Source organism: Cannabis sativa, chromosome 5, assembly GCF_029168945.1.
Source record: "Cannabis sativa cultivar Pink pepper isolate KNU-18-1 chromosome 5, ASM2916894v1, whole genome shotgun sequence".
Lineage (NCBI taxonomy): Eukaryota > Viridiplantae > Streptophyta > Magnoliopsida > Rosales > Cannabaceae > Cannabis > Cannabis sativa.
Window position 1 is genome coordinate 27,915,695 of NC_083605.1, and position 18,513 is coordinate 27,934,207.

Below are 18,513 nucleotides of genomic sequence, written 5' to 3' on the forward strand. Positions count from 1 at the left end.
ATTTATTTTATAGATTTCTCAAATAAATTAGTATCATCATTTACCTATTGTTTAATGCAATAGAGAGGTAAAAGTTTCATATTTTTTAAAGAAGGCTTAAGTAAGTTTATTCTTTTATATATATCAACCATAAATTATATATGATCATAATTTTATATTTATGTTTATAATTGGAATTTCTATATTAATAGTATTATTAACTGAAGTATTATGTGCTCAATCTTAATTTCAATTTCAATAGGTATGTTCATTGTTATATATTCATATGAATTTTAATAATAAATAATACATATAATTTTTATTAATTATGGTTAGAAAAAAAAAGGTCACGTAGAACTTAACAAGTTTGCAGGAACACCGCCGCTTTGTCGACACTACCATATTCAATTTATCAACGAAAAAGTGGACAATCCAGATATATGCGGATCCGGCTAGAATGAAAACTGCAAAATACAAAAATTACACTATTGTCTCTATCGAAGCAAATGAAGATTTAAATCCACCAATGACTATCATTAGTTTTTTATCTACAATTTTTAGACAAATGCTATTTTCAATTATCAATAATTTAGAGATTGATTTTTAATTTTCTTTTTATCTTACACCCATTTAAGTAATGTTTCTTTAAGTATTGGAACATCAATTTTTAATTTATTTTTGGATTAATTTAAGAACATATTTAAATCATCAAGCTTTTTTAAACACTAATATATTGCATTCGGTATTCACTTTTAATTGACAACAATATAAATTATAATATTCAAATACACATAATAATAATCTCATCTAATAACTAATAACATTTTTTCTTTAATTTTTAATTGTATCACTTTCAAATAACATAGAAAAAACTAGCATAAAATTTAGTATACGTGCCTCGCACGTAATTTTTTGCTAGTATATATATATGCATGTATATATCACATAAATGAAAATAAATATTATGGTTATTATTATGTGATAAAACATATATATAATATACAATATATATAAACATATATACATATAAATATACCGATAAAAATATATATATACTGTAGGAGGTACGTGTATGTGTTATATATATATAAATTTATGAATAAATGTATATATGTATATGTGTATACGTATGAATTTTATATATATATATGGGATTATATGAATATGAGTATATATATATACACCACGAAATGAATCAAATAAATATATATATATTATATATGAACAGTATATGTATGTATATATATATATATATGAAACTCAAATAAAATCAAGGCAGAGATAAATCCGCTCTGATACCAACTGTTAGACTATATATATAGTGTATGTAATATAGCATATACAAATGATATGAAATGCGGAAAATAAACTGTAATCATATCAATAATATATGCAATGAAAGGATCGATGTACCTCCAGCCATTGATCTTTGAGCTTCAATCCCTGCGATAGCTTCGGTATTGGAGTTCGGGCTTCCTCGCTCTCTCAACTCTCTTTAGATGGAATTTGCTGAATGGATTCAGAATGAGTGAGGAGCTCGGGGACCGAGACCCTATATTTATAGGTGAGATACTCCATCAGTATCTGCGCCACATTAATTGTCAGAATATTTTGACAATTAATTCAGGAAATCAAATCAGGTAATGAATATAGAAATCTGACCATATATAGAATATTACATAATTGATTTTATCCAGATTCAATGAATATAAAATATTCATTTATCAGAAAATCAATTATTTATTTATTTCCTTAAATAGAAAATTATTTCCTTAATTAGAAAATAATTTCCATAAATAAAAATATTCTAATAGTTCTAACAAACAGAAACTAGTAGGTTTATTGACATATATAATATTAGTGGGCTATATGAAATAAAATAAATTGTTGTTCCAATATACGAAAATAAAAAATAAAAATTTGTTTCAATATGCCAAAATAAACCAATAGATTTATTAGCACATATGATGGTAGACTATACGAAAAATGTAAACAAAGAATAAAAATTTGTTTTAATATGCCAAAATAAACTAATCTGTTTATTTGACATATATGAGTATATATATAAATGATTATAGGATTTTTGGTTTGATCATCATCTTTTTATTTTAAAATTGATGATTTTATCAAAAGTAACTAATTGATATCTTATCGAAATCATAATTAATTAATTAGTCCAAAAATTGTGTCTTATTAGTAATGATTTAAAAGTTACTGTAATTTCATTCTTTATTTAACTAATTAAAATGCATGTATTAATTTATATTTAAGAAAATATGGGTGACTTAATTATTTATGATATATATTTTTTTAAAATACAGTTTACTAAAATGATAGCTTACAAGATGGTAACTTGTTATTTTCGTAAATAAACTTAAAAGTTATTCAAATGTATTAACATAACCTAAATAATTAATTGATTATTACAATGTATACATGTAAATTATAGTAACACATTAGTATATCTTATTGTAACACATTAATTTTTTAAACAGTATAGAAGGTAACATAAATATATTGTTACAAAAAAAAAAACATAACATAAGAGTATATCTTAATCAACATAATATAAACTAAAAATAAACATATAGTTTAAAATAACTAATCTAAAAATTAAAGATTATCTATAAGAGATATTTTTATTTAAAGTGGGTCATTTTATAAAAAGTAATTAATTGGTATATTATTGAAATCATAATTAATTTAAATATTACTATAAAGTATATTAAATAAAAGTATTTCATATTTATGCTTATTTATTATACTATATGAAAACTAATTAGTTTCTACTGTAAACTTAAAAGGTGACTAAAAATATAACTTTACAATAACTAATTAGCAATTTGAATACTTACCAATTTTACCAATAAGTTCTGTGAGTTTTTTTTTTCCTAAAAAATATTATAAATTATTAGTTTTAAATATACTTGAAAGTAACATAAATATTTTTACACTTACAAAATAACAAATAAGTAACGTAAAAGTATTTAAAATAATAAATTAATTTCATATAATTTAAAAATAAACACATAAGTTTCAAAGTAATAAAAAGGTATATAAAATAATTGGTAAATAAAAATAGTAGCTTATTATATTATATGAAAACTCATTAATTTTGAAAATAAACTTCAAGGTTACCTAAATATATTTTAAATAATAAAATAGCACAATATAACTTAAAAATAGCTAATTAATTATTAAGATGTTTTCAAATAAAGTTTTAGAGGTAACCAAATTGTATCTCAAATTATATAATTTTAAAATAATTTTTTTTTTTTACGTAAAAGTAATTAATTAGTTTTTTATCAGCATCATAAGTAACCAAAATGTTACTTTTAAAAACTTGGGAAAATAATAATAAAAAAACAGATTTTGGGATTAATTTTGTTTCAGGTGTATTATTTTAGAATTAAGGTATTTTTTAATGACGTGGTAAGGTATTATTGTAATTGAGATTTATTAAGGTATTTTTGTAAATAATTTATATTTTAAGTATATTATTGAAAAAATCCCTTTGGTTTTTACTGCACTTTTGAATTTTTAGGTAAAATTACCCTTTTTTCAAGATTTTTGTGAGGTTAGTAAACTCTTTGAAATTTTGTGGGGTGAATGACCTCTTTAATATATTAAGATTAATTTTGATGAGTTCATTTAGAATTTTGTACTATTTTTATATGACTTTAGAATTTTATCACTTTTTGCGATAAATTTGAGTCTTGAAATCCTTTTATTATCTTTTATAAATAAAATGATTATTTTACTATTATTAATGAGTATTTTCTTACAGAGACTTTCCAAAAAGACCCCAATATATATCATTGAGATATTTATAGAGCTCACAATGGTGGTAAAAAGCCACCATTGTCGTGCTTGTATGAGTCATGCTTTGCACAATTTCTCAAATTTGAACATAGGACATGATGCCTACTTTGTATGATGTGCTTAGGCTTGCTGTAGGCATTTGGTGAGACTATACTTGACTCTTGTTTATGATTTGATAGTTCATTATGTAGTCGTCAATTGATGTATGAGACATTGTGAAATCAAAAAATTATGAGTTTAAACCCTTGAACACTTTTTTTTCAAGATAATGTGAGTATACAGTGTGTTATACTCTGCCTGTCCTTCCATCTCTTCTCCGGGTCAAATTTACTCACAAAGAGGAAGAGACAAGACCACCTATCATCCAGGTGAAGCCTCCCGGAGGTGACCAATGAAGTGGTTTAATATGGCACGTCACGTAGTGTGGGTCTTAATGCTATCTGACTTGTTCATGAACTATCACGTATTTTGAGAAAAAAACAAAGTAACAATAATTAATTGCAAAAATTAATGGGATTTTTACATTAATATACATAGTTTTCAAATTATTTACATTAATAAACTTACATAAACAATCATCACAAACTCACGTTCCACGTCAGCAAAATAACGTACCAGAGAAATTTTGGCCTTTATTTTTATTTTCTTTTTAAAAATCAAACTTTTGCCTATTATCACTTATTAGTAGTTGAAAGTCAAACTTTGAAGAAACATGTGCAGTCCTTGCACGTTTTTTTTTTTTTTCATTTTTCTTTTTAACAAAATTAGGTGTATTCCTTTTTCTTTTCCTTTAAAGAAAAATATTAATTTCTCTCTCTTAATAGATTTTTTAAAAAAGAATTCTAATTATACTGCTAATTATTTTTGTTTAGAAAAAATACCATTATAATTTATTCTTTAAGATGATCATTTTAATATATGAGAAGCATATATAAAAAAAATGAAAACATCATTTTAATTTCTTTTATATTTAGCTAACCAAATAGTATTTTTTTTTTTTTGGCTTAATATAAAAAAGAGTAACTTTTTTCTTTAGGAGATATGAAAAGTGTAACTAAATGGCTTTAAACAAAATGTATTAATCCAAATAGTTTCAAAAGTTATTAAAAAGTATTTTATTATTTTAGATCTAAAAGTTACAATATAATATTTTAAATAAGTCTGTTTTATAGATTAACTTTGATGAATTATTAAAAGATAGGAAACTTACAACATAGTTTATAAGAAAAATTTATAAACATATTAATATGACAATTAGTTGTTTATTAAGCGGATAAGATATATGAGTTACTTTTTATAAAAATATTTACTTTTACTTTTTTTTTCATAAAAAGGCAACATTTTAGTTCTTTGATCAGTAGGATACCAATAAGTTATATTTTCATTTTGTTCGAAAAAATAAGTTATTTTTTCGTGAAAACATCCTCTTTAAGATAAAAATAATTTTATATACATTTGGTTACCTTTTTTGTTTAGTTACTTTTAAAATTACGTGTTCATTTTTAGATTATATTATGTTGTTTTGATATTTATTAAATTTTTAAAAGTAATATTTGATTATATATATAATGGTAACTAATTAGTGAACAATTCCTTTTATGAGCAACTAAATAGTTCTTTTGATTTTAAAAGTTGTAAAAAAAATATATGTTTCCCACATTTTGAAATGATCACATTGAAGAGTAGATTATAACGATATATTTTTAAACTCAACCGAATAGCGATGTGATCAAAAATAATTTTTAAAGTTTAAGAGAATTAAGATAAAAAAGTTGAACAATAAATTTGAAAAAAAAAAAAGAAGGAAAAATGTGGCAGGGCTAATAGATTTAAATTCAATAATTAAAAACAAAAAAGAAAATTTAAAGAAAAAGTTATCCAACGTTATTAATATTTAATTGAGATTGGCACATTAATTTTGTAATTGAGATATGAAAAATGGTTTTTTTATTGTAAATTTCCCAAATTAGATGGTTTTTTTTGAGAAATTTACACCCTATACTGATTTTTCCCATTTTATTTCTTTTGTACTGTTACACGGCAATTGTAACTTTTGTACTGTGTAACTGTTTTTTTTTTTAATTTTAAGTCTAATTAATTTAACTTAATAATATATATATATATATATATATGTGTGTGTGTTTATATATAAAAAAGAGGTTTGTAAAAGTTGATTGATGTCTTTTACATCACATTTATGTTAAATTTTTTATTTTATTTTGTTACTTAAATTTAAAATTTATGTCCAATCAGTCACATGATTTCATTTTTAAAAATTTATATATTTATTTATATATATAACTATTTATATGACTTTCGTTGATTGATGGGACAACTTTATTTTTACTTAAATTTGAAATTGAAGACAACTCACCCACGTGATCCCCATTCCCAAGCTTATATATGTATTTTGTTTCTCTCTCTATCTCTTTTTGTGGGTTGATGTCTATAGAAAAATTCTTGAGATTGGTGTCAAGATAAAGACTATCAACCAAGAATTTTACATAAAACCCTTCTCTCCATTCTTCAATGTTTCAAAAACTCACAAAGCTCATTCCTTTCATTCATTTTTTTACTTGAGTTTTGAGAGAGAAAAGTAAGATATATATAGAGAGAAATTTTTTACGGGTGTGCTGAGAGAAAAAACTTGAAACGATGATGAAGGAGTGTGGAGGCTCTCTTGGTGAAGAGAGCATATCTTAGTGAAAAAATCTTCAAGAAGAACAATACAGAGGAAGAAGAAGAACATCAGACAACTCAAGTTTTCTAAGTAAAAAAAATCTCTTTTTTTCTTTATTTATTTTTTCTAGAACGACATAAATTTTACTGGGTTTTTGTTGTTTTTACTAATTATGTTTTTTTTTTCTTTTTTGGGGTTATAGTTAGCTCTGGTTTTGTGAGTGGTGGTATTGTATCTTTTGATGGCTCTTATGGCTTATTTTGTTATTGTTTTTTTATGCTTGTTTTTTATATTCTTTATTTTTTTGTGTTGTTTTAGTTTTGTTTTAGTAGTGTTTTCTTATATTTTTTTATAGGATTAGGAATCCAAGTACACCTGATCGGAATACTACCATTCTAGAGTTTTTTTATGCTTGTTTTTATGTTCTTTATTTTTTTGTGTGTTGTTTTAGTAGTGTTTTCTTATGTTTTTTATAAGATTGAAAATCCAAGTACACCTGATCGGAATACTACCATTCCAGAGTTATAAACTCTGGTTATTACTTAGTTATTGAACATATTAAAAAACTTCTTACTGAAACCCAATTAAATATGTTTTCAAAAACTGTATTGGAAGTTGTTTTTGATTGCGTAGTAGCTGTAAACTTTCTTCAGTGTTTCCTTGTCTTTGTATGCCTGACCTTTTTCAACTTCTAGTTGGTGTTTGTCTGTTATTAGCTTCGCGTTGTTGATGTCGATTTCTGGATCTAGTATTTTACTGTTGTTTTCAAGTTTTTCTACCATTTTTTTAGCAACCAGCTTCGCATAGTCAACTATGTCAAATTTGTCGTTTTCAAATTCTCATGTTTTTGACTCTCCTTCTTCTAATTCATAATATTTCATTTACGTGGTATTTTTTTCATATTAAAACAACAGTAAAATAACACTACAAAACAGTAATTTTTTGTTGATTTAGTAATTTTTTCTCTTTTCCAGATTTTATGGTTTTTTTCTTGGTGTTTCTATGATTTCGGTGTTGATTTGTCCGTCCCCAATCACGAAGGAGAGATGTCATTTGTGTTTTGTTACTGTTTACAGTATAAAAGTAAATATATTGGGCCTGAGCATTATAAAAGAAATAAAAATAGGCTTGGACAGTAAAAATGTAAAGTTTGTCGTGTCCTAGTATTTTTTAAAACATTTGGTAAAAAAACTGTATTTTTGTAAGTTTCCTTTTTTTTGTTGAGCTTATTTCAGTGGCCTAAATCCACTAAATGTTAAAAATAATAATTAATAGTAAATGAACGGTTTTTTTAACAATTAGATATTAAATGTCATTTTCATAATTTAGAATCAAATTAAGGTGGTATATGTAAAAATTCCAAAATTAATTAATAATTATAATTAAAATTATTTTTTGAAAAAATTAAATTTACGTAGTATTTTATAAGAAAATAAAATATAATAAAAAATAAAAAGAGATTAATTAATATCAAGTTAAGTTATAGGTAATATGTTAAATATTTTTAATTATTAATTATTAATCTAATAGCTAAAATTATAACCATTATAATTAGAGTTTTCACGTAATCATTAAGTAATCACCCATATAATATCCGCTAACTCCGAAAGGGTATTTTAGTAATTTTATTTAGCTGAGAGTATTTTTTTTTATGTTACATATTTATGGATTTAAATATGTATGGGATTATTTTTATGATGATATAATATTTGATTTTATTGGCATGTGTATAATGCCTAATAGATACATATGTCTAGATATTGTTATATGGGTATATTATTATTATTATTATTATTATTATTATTATTATTATTATTATTATTATTATACGTATTATTATTATTATTATTATCATTATTATTATTATTATTATTATTATTATTATTATTATTTATTATTATCATTATTATTATTATTAGTATTATTATTAACAGTTAGTATATATGCGATACATATACACGAACGAAACGGAACCGAACGCCTATTTTGGTGGAATGGGAATCGCTCCACTTCGGTTCAATGCGATATTTTGCTTGGGTTTAAACACGATAGAAATTAGGTTTTAAACTCTATTTTCGTTCACCCAAAACAGAGAACCAACGAGAGAGAGAGAGAGAGAGCACGTATACGGCGTATACGATACCAAAAATTTTCGTTTCTTCAAGCGGAGTGAAACCTGGGTGAACGTGGGGGTTTGGGATCACTTATATACGACCTAAGGAAGCTTTTTAACGTGGTATAAGGGGCGGAAGTCGTCGTTTTGAGATTCGCCATTTTTGAAGCTTCAAAGGTGCGGTTAGTTACGGACTCGAATTCGAACGTGTTTAAGCTTGTTCTTGGGTCAAGGGAGGTTATATTTGAGTGCATGGGACCCTAAGGATTGTTTTTGACGTAAGAAAACGAAGCTTTAACGTCCAAAACGAAAATCCAAAATTTTGACTCCATTAAAGGCGGTACACCGCCAACGAAGAAGACAACTCCGATCTGCCCTCTCGGACCACTTTTCTTGATCGTTTTGAGGTCCTGAGCATTGTGGAGAGCTTCCCCAATCGAAAGGACGCTTCAAGAGCCATCGGAGACAAAGTTACACTTTACCGGCGACGAAACCGACGAGAACTCCGACGACACTCCGTTCAGGGGTTTCTGGAGGTTATTTTTCGATTTTCTTTCAGTTCTTGACTTGTGCTAGGTGTTCTTAGGCCTACTATGAAGTTTGATAATTTTCTTGCAATTATTTGATTTATTATGAATTATTTGGTTTATTTGTTAAATTAATTATGAAAAATACTTAGATTACTCAGAAAAATCTAAATATATTTTATATGATTAGTTATGAGATATAAACTATTGCAAAATTGGTAGATTCGAATTTCGGTTAATTTTGTATTTTTCATGAATTATTTGTGTTATTTATTAAATTAATTATGAAAAATACTTAGGGTGCTCAGAAAAATCTAGATTTATTTTATATGATGGACTATGATATATAAACGGTTATAAAATTGGTAGATTGAATTTTCAGGCGATTATGTATTTTTCATGAATTATTGATGTTATTTCTTATTTTAAATATGAAAAATACCTAGGTTGCTTAGAAAATTCAAAGAAAATTAATTATGACTTATTACAGATTATAAAGTGTATTAAAAGAGTTAGATTCGGTTTTTAATTAATTTTGGTATTTTTCATGAATTTACTTAATTAATGCTTAAGTTAATTATGAAAAATAGATAAGTGTTGTTAAAATAGTAAAATGTATTTTTGAAATACCATTTACTGTCTATGATATCAAAAGGAATATGTTTTATTATTTATTGGTTGCTGTAGGTATTTATTATAATTATTGGTGATTAATTAACTATTTATTTGAACTTTAATAAGAATAAATAGTATTTTAGTAAATTTTACGTAAAAATGTGTTGTATGAATTCATGTTTTACGTTAAGAATGTTTGTTTGAGTCCATGTAATATGTTTGTGTGAATCAAAATAATAAATGCTTATGTATGGTGTGTAATGCAAGTAAAATAGACCTATGTGTTACGTATTTTTACGTAAGTTTCTGTATGAGTTTAGAGATTCATACTTGAATGTATTTTGAGTGTATTGCTGTGTTAATGAATGTCTAGGATCTTGTTCTCAACAAGGAAATTCGTTGAGGTGCTCGAGGTAGCAAGTGTGGTCTTAGCAACTGAGGTAAGAAGAGTGGACATCTGTACACAGGGTGTATGTTATGCATACAACTTGGGTTGGTTTGTTATTTAATTTGATAGTGTTGTGATTTCCTTATATTTTGTGAGCATCATTAGCATGAGAATAATATTAGGGTCTTGCTGCTTGTGTGAGCATAACACTTGCAGGTTATAACATTATCATGGGTGAGTACAACTTATGGTAATTAATTGCCATGTTGGATGCCAACTGTGAGAATAACACAAGGCAGGGTAGGTTACCTCATGTCTGATCAACATGAGAGAATAGTTGATTATCGTATGTGAGTATAATGTGCGGTATGAGACTTGATGTGTGCATGTGAGAACAACATGCGTTGTGGATATATTTATGGAATGTGAATTACTGTTGATTAATATAAAAGAGCAAATTATGTCAAGTAACTAGTTAGGAGGGTTATGTCCTACATAGCTCTTCTTACTGGGCGTTAGCTCACGGGTACTCTGTGTGCAGGTAAGGGTAAGGCTAAGCAGTGAGAATGAAGAGCTCGAGGCGTGGACCGCATGTTAGGGGGCTGGCACAGTATTTTGCTTTTAATGTTTTTTACTGCTAAATATTTTGGAACTATTATTTTGACTTAACTAGTTCTTATTTAAGTTTACAGTACTAAAAGTATTTTGTTTTAAACAATGAGATCTCATGCTTAGATATTTTTCAATAAAGCAGTATTTGATTGTCTTTATCTTATTAAATTGTTTTATACGGACTATCCTATGTGACATCTCGGGAAATCGGGGTGTTACAATATGGTATCAGAGCAATACGGTCCTAAAGATTGTGGTTAGCCCTAACATGTGAAGTTCACCGCCATGAGACGAGCTCGACTCACTGTACTGTAAGTGGTTTTTACTTATAATTAAGTTGCCTTAAATTTCTGCATGCGAGAGGGTAACATTATTTTCATGTAAAATTGATGATCAAAATGATCTTGATGTGTATTGGTTTGTGTGGTTCAGGAGTTTAGAAATGCCTCCTAGAAGGTCAGTTAGAGTGGGTCGAGGTCGAGGCCAAGGCCAAGGCCGAGATGATGGAGGGATCAATGAACCACCTCAAGCACCACAGGGATGGGAAGAGCGCATTGCCGCACTGGAAGGAATCATTCATAGGCAGGATGAAGAACTTCGTCAGCTGAGACGTCAACCGGAGCCGCCAGTCCAAATAAGGCAGGATGCAGAAAATAGAGACCCACCAGCTGCAGTGGTATATCCTGCTATAGAGGCTAGACATGAGTTGTTAGCAGAGAGATTTCGGAAACAACACCCACCTGAGTTTGAGGGAGGCATAGACCCGGTAGTGGCTGAGGAGTGGATAAGTCGCATAGAAAGCATTTTGCAGATGCTAAGGGTGGATGGGAATGACCGAGTGAAGTGTGCATCTTACATGCTGAGGAAAGATGCTCGTATCTGGTGGGAGGTGGTGGAACAAACAAAGGATGTAGATACCATGAACTGGGACGATTTCAAAAGGGTCTTTAATGAGAAGTATTATAACTCAGCAGTTCTAGCAGCAAATGTCGATGAATTTACTGGGTTAGTCCAAGGGAGTCTTCTTGTGATCGAGTATGCACAAAAATTTGATAGATTGGCGAAATTTGCTCCGGATACGGTACCTACTGATAGAGTGCGAGCACATCGATTTGTGGAAGGCCTGAAACCAATGGTTGCTCGAGATGTGGAAATTGTGTCAAGGGGTCAATTCAGCTATGCTCAAGTTGTCGAAATGGCTCTTACGGCTGAGCGGAGTGAAAACAAAATTTGGAAGGAAAATGCTGCCAGGAGAGAATCTAAGAAAGGTGGAGCCAATTCTAATGACCACAAGAAACGGGGACAGGACCCAGTCCGGGCAGCCAAGTCAAGACAAGAGGTACAAAAGTGATAACGACCAACGATTTAATGGCAGCAGTGGCGAAACATTCCAGAATGCCCTAAATGTACCAAACGTCATCTCGGTGAGTGTCGCGCAAAAGCATGCTACAAATGTGGAAAAGAAGGACACATCAAACGCAATTGCCTTGTGGGGACGGACGGGAATAGAGCAGAACCCAAGAAAGATGACAAGTATGTTCCAGCCAGAGTTTTTGCCATCACTCAAGCAGAAGCTGAGGCCAGTCCTTCGGTTGTATCAGGTCAGATTCTTATGGCCAACACCACTTGTAAAGTTTTGTTTGATTCTGGTGCAACTCATTCCTTTATTGCTAGCACAATTGTAAATCATATAAATGCACCGAGTGAATTATTTACTGTGGGGTTTGGGACCATGTTACCATCTGGAGAGGTTGTAATCTCTAGAAGTTGGCTTAGGGGTATACCTGTCAGGATAGATGGTAGAGAATTATTTGTAGACCTGATTGTATTAGATTTATTTGATTTTGATGTAATCTTGGGCATGGATTTTCTTACCAAATATGGAGCATCAATTGACTGCAAGCAAAAGAAAGTTGTTTTCACACCAGAAGATGGAGAGACTTTCGAGTTCAGGGGGGTAGGAAAGAAACCCCGCACTCCTATTATTTCGGCAATGAAGGTGGGCAACTATTGCGGCGTGGGTGCTTAGGGTATCTAGTTAATGTGGTTGATGACACCAAGAAAATTGAAAGAAAGCCGGAGGAAACACGGGTAGTTGCTGAGTTTCTTGATGTATTTCCAGAGGAGTTACCCGGGTTACCACCACACAGAGAAATCGAATTTGTGATAGAATTAGTGCCCGGAACAGCACCAGTTTCCCGCGCACCATATAGGATGGCACCATCGGAATTGAAAGAACTCAAAATACAGTTGGAAGAATTGCTTAAGTTAGGGTTTATCAGACCTAGCTACTCTCCGTGGGGTGCACCAGTTCTATTTGTTAAAAAGAAAGATGGTACTATGAGAATGTGCATAGATTACCGAGAATTGAACAAGGTGACTATAAAGAATCGGTACCCACTGCCGAGGATTGACGACTTGTTTGACCAGCTTCAAGGGAAAAAGGTGTTTTCTAAGATTGATCTTCGTTCAGGGTACCATCAGCTAAGAATCAAAAATGAAGATATACCGAAGACAGCCTTCAGAACGAGATACGGGCATTATGAGTTCATGGTGATGTCATTTGGACTTACAAATGCCCCAGCAGCTTTTATGGACCTCATGAACCGAGTCTTCAAGGAATATCTGGATCAGTTTGTCATTGTATTCATAGATGATATGCGATTTATTCTAAGACGAGAGGAGGAACATGAGGAGCACTTACGCTTGACCTTACGGCGGCGAGAGAACATCAATTGTATGCCAAGTACAAAAAATGTGAGTTACGGTTGTCGAGGTTGCATTTTTGGGCCACATTGTCACTAACGGGGGAATAAAAGTAGATCTGCTAAGGTTGCTTTGCGGTGAAAGAATGGCCTAGACCAAAGACCGCCTCGAGAGGTTCGAAGCTTTTGGGTTTAGCAGGTTATTATAGAAGGTTTGTTGAGGGGTTCTCAAAGATAGCCACACCACTTAACGACATTAACTAGGAAGAATCTAAAATTTTCTGGTCAGACAAGTGTGAGCAAAGCTGCCAAGAGTTGAAGAATAGACTTATCTCAGCACCAATCCTCGGTTTACCAACGAGAAGAGGGACGGTTGCGGTATATTGTGATGCATCTAAACAAGGGTTGGGTTGTGTTCTAATGCAAGAAGGGAAGGTAATTGCTTACGCTTCAAGGCAATTAAAAGAATACGAACAGAGATACCCGACACATGACCTAGAGTTAGCCGCAGTGGTTTTTGCACTAAAAATCTGGCGTCATTATCTCTATGGAGTGAAATGTGAAATCTACACCGATCATAAGAGTTTAAAGTACTTTTTCACCCAGAGAGAGTTAAACATGAGGCAGAGGAGATGTTGGAGCTAGTCAAAGACTACGACTGCGAGATAATGTACCATCCCGGTAAAGCCAATGTGGTAGCGGATGCACTCAGCCGTAGAGGTCCCGGACTAGTTTCCACTTTACAAGGAGTATCAAGGGAATTAGTGGAAGACATGGAACGAGCTGGTATAGAGTTTATTACAGGGCAACTTGCAAAGGTCACACTTCAATCCACTTTGTTAGAAAGAATTAAGGAGGGGCAGACGACAGATCAAAAGCTCAGTGAACTAAAGCAAGAAATTTTGAATAGTAACGCCAAAGATTATGAAATATCAGACACGGGATTAATTCGGTTCAAGGGACGAATTTATGTGCCCGATAATGATGAGCTCAAGAAGGAGATATTGGTAGAAGCTCATACTACACCTTATTCAGTTCATCCCGGGACCACTAAAATGTACCATGACCTAAAAGCATTGTATTGGTGGCCTGGTATGAAAAAGGATGTAGTTGGATTTGTGGCCAAATGCTTAACATGTCAACAAGTTAAAGCAGAGCATCAAAGACCAGCGGGATTGTTACAACCACTGAAGCTCCCTGAATGGAAGTGGGAAGAGATTTCCATGGATTTTGTGACTGGATTACCTAAGACTACAAAGCAACATGACGCCATTTGGGTAGTCGTCGATAGGTATACAAAATCTGCCCATTTTCTACCAGTACGCATGACTTACTCCATGGACCATTTTGCTGAACTTTATGTGAATGAGATTGTGAGATTACATGGGGCACCGTATTCTATTGTTTGTGATCGAGATGCTCGGTTCACTTCGTCTTTTTGGGAAAGCTTACAGAGAGCAATGGGAACTCGATTGAAGTTCGGCCTTGCATATCATCCGGAGACGGATGGTCGGGCGAGAGAACAAATCAGATCTTGGAAGATATGTTGAGGGCATGTGTGATAGATTTCCAAGGATCATGGAGCAAATACCTGCCTTTGATTGAATTTTCTTACAACAACAGCTATCAGTCTACAATCGGGGTAGCACCCTATGAGATGTTGTATGGAAGAAAATGCAGGTCTCCACTGCATTGGTATGAGTTGGGAGAGAACAAACTCCTAGGGCCAGATGCAGTTCAGCACACCAACGAAGCTATTCAGAAGATCAGGGCTAGAATGATCACAGCTCAGAGCAGACAGAAATCTTACGCAGACCTGAAGCGGAGGGACATTGAGTTCGAAGTGGGTGATCATGTGTTTCTTCGAGTGACACCACGAAAAGGACTCTCGGTGAAGAGATTTGGCAAGAGAGGGAAACTAAGTCCCAGATATGTTGGTCCATTTCAGATATTGGATAGAGTGGGCAGTGTAGCTTATAGAATAGCTTTACCGCCATCATTATCTGGGGTGCACAATGTATTTCATGTATCTCAACTCCGGAAATATGTGTCAGACCCATCGCATGTTTTGAGCTATGAAACACTGGGTTTGCAGGAAGATTTGTCCTACAATGAACGTCCGGTAAAGATTCTTGATCAAAAGGATAGGATTTTGAGAAATAAGACAATTACCCTGGTGAAAGTCCTATGGGGAAACAGTGTGGTTGAGGAAGCTACTTGGGAGCTTGAATCTGATATGCGAGAACAATATCCAGAATTATTTGAGTAAAATTTCGGGACGAAATTTTCTTTTAGAGGGGGATAATTGTAATATCCGCTAACTCCGAAAGGGTATTTTGGTAATTTTATTTAGCTGAGAGTATTTTTTTTTATGTTACATATTTATGGATTTAAATATGTATGGGATTATTTTTATGATGATATAATATTTGATTTTATTGGCATGTGTATAATGCCTAATAGATACATATGTCTGGATATTGTTATATGGGTATATTATTATTATTATTATTATTATTATTATTATTATTATTATTATTATTATTATTATTATTATTATTATTATTATACGTATTATTATTATTATTATTATTATCATTATTATTATTATTATTATTATTATTATTATTATTATCATTATTATCATTATTATTATTATTATTATTATTATTATTATTTATTATTATCATTATTATTATTATTAGTATTATTATTAACAGTTAGTATATATGCGATACATATACACGAACGAAACGGAACCGAACGCCTATTTTGGTGGAATGGGAATCGCTCCACTTCTGTTCAATGCGATATTTTGCTTGGGTTTAAACACGATAGAAATTAGGTTTTAAACTCTATTTTCATTCACCCAAAACAGAGAACCAACGAGAGAGAGAGAGAGAGAGAGCACGTATACGGCGTATACGATACCGAAAATTTTCGTTTCTTCAAGCGGAGTGAAACCTGGGTGAACGTGGGGGTTTGGGATCACTTATATACGACCTAAGGAAGCTTTTTAACGTGGTATAAGGGGCGGAAGTCGTCGTTTTGAGATTCGCCATTTTTGAAGCTTCAAAGGTGCGGTTAGTTACGGACTCGAATTCGAACGTGTTTAAGCTTGTTCTTGGGTCAAGGGAGGTTATATTTGAGTGCATGGGACCCTAAGGATTGTTTTTGACGTAAGAAAACGAAGCTTTAACGTCCAAAACGAAAATCCAAAATTTTGACTCCATTAAAGGCGGTACACCGCCAACGAAGAAGACAACTCCGATCTGCCCTCTCGGACCACTTTTCTTGATCGTTTTGAGGTCCTGAGCATTGTGGAGAGCTTCCCCAATCGAAAGGACGCTTCAAGAGCCATCGGAGACAAAGTTACACTTTACCGGCGACGAAACCGACGAGAACTCCGGCGACACTCCGTTCAGGGGTTTCTGGAGGTTATTTTTCGATTTTCTTTCAGTTCTTGACTTGTGCTAGGTGTTCTTAGGCCTACTATGAAGTTTGATAATTTTCTTGCAATTATTTGATTTATTATGAATTATTTAGTTTATTTGTTAAATTAATTATAAAAAATACTTAGATTACTCAGAAAAATCTAAATATATTTTATATGATTAGTTATGAGATATAAACTATTGCAAAATTGGTAGATTCGAATTTCGGTTAATTTTGTATTTTTCATGAATTATTTGTGTTATTTATTAAATTAATTATGAAAAATACTTAGGGTGCTCAGAAAAATCTAGATTTATTTTATATGATGGACTATGGTATATAAACGGTTATAAAATTGGTAGATTGAATTTTCAGGCGATTATGTATTTTTCATGAATTATTGATGTTATTTCTTATTTTAAATATGAAAAATACCTAGGTTGCTTAGAAAATTCAAAGAAAATTAATTATGACTTATTACAGATTATAAAGTGTACTAGAAGAGTTAGATTCGGTTTTTAATTAATTTTGGTATTTTTCATGAATTTACTTAATTAATGCTTAAGTTAATTATGAAAAATAGATAAGTGTTGTTAAAATAGTAAAATGTATTTTTGAAATACCATTTACTGTCTATGATATCAAAAGGAATATGTTTTATTATTTATTGGTTGCTGTAGGTATTTATTATAATTATTGGTGATTAATTAACTATTTATTTGGACTTTAATAAGAATAAATAGTATTTTAGTAAATTTTACGTAAAAATGTGTTGTATGAATTCATGTTTTACGTTAAGAATGTTTGTTTGAGTCCATGTAATATGTTTGTGTGAATCAAAATAATAAATGCTTATGTATGGTGTGTCATGCAAGTAAAATGGACCTATGTGTTACGTATTTTTACGTAAGTTTCTGTATGAGTTTAGAGATTCATACTTGAATGTATTTTGAGTGTATTGCTGTGTTAATGAATGTCTAGGATCTTGTTCTCAACAAGGAAATTCGTTGAGGTGCTCGAGGTAGCAAGTGTGGTCTTAGCAACTGAGGTAAGAAGAGTGGATATCTGTACACAGGGTGTATGTTATGCATACAACTTGGGTTGGTTTGTTATTTAATTTGATAGTGTTGTGATTTCCTTATATTTTGTGAGCATCATTAGCATGAGAATAATATTAGGGTCTTGCTGCTTGTGTGAGCATAACACTTGCAGGTTATAACATTATCATGGGTGAGTACAACTTATGGTAATTAATTGCCCTGTTGGATGCCAAGTGTGAGAATAACACAAGGCAGGGTAGGTTACCTCATGTCTGATCAACATGAGAGAATAGTTGATTATCGTATGTGAGTATAATGTGCGGTATGAGACTTGATGTGTGCATGTGAGAACAACATGCGTTGTGGATATATTTATGGAATGTGAATTACTGTTGATTAATATAAAAGAGCAAATTATGTCAAGTAACTAGTTAGGAGGGTTATGTCCTACATAGCTCTTCTTACTGGGCGTTAGCTCACGGGTACTCTGTGTGCAGGTAAGGGTAAGGCTAAGCAGTGAGAATGAAGAGCTCGAGGCGTGGACCGCATGTTAGGGGGCTGGCACAGTATTTTGCTTTTAATGTTTTTTACTGCTAA

The 18,513-nt window shown here is 31.1% G+C and overlaps 1 protein-coding gene across 1 annotated transcript; it reads left to right on the forward strand.

Moving 5' to 3' along the window:
* The first annotated feature begins 10,023 nt into the window (after positions 1–10,023).
* Positions 10,024–12,087, forward strand: LOC133038250 (uncharacterized). The gene is made up of 2 exons (XM_061116340.1): positions 10,024–10,176; positions 11,169–12,087. The coding sequence occupies exon 2, from the start codon at positions 11,179–11,181 to the stop codon at positions 12,085–12,087; it is 909 nt and encodes a 302-aa protein (XP_060972323.1). The 5' UTR covers positions 10,024–10,176; positions 11,169–11,178.
* The last annotated feature ends 6,426 nt before the right edge of the window (positions 12,088–18,513 follow it).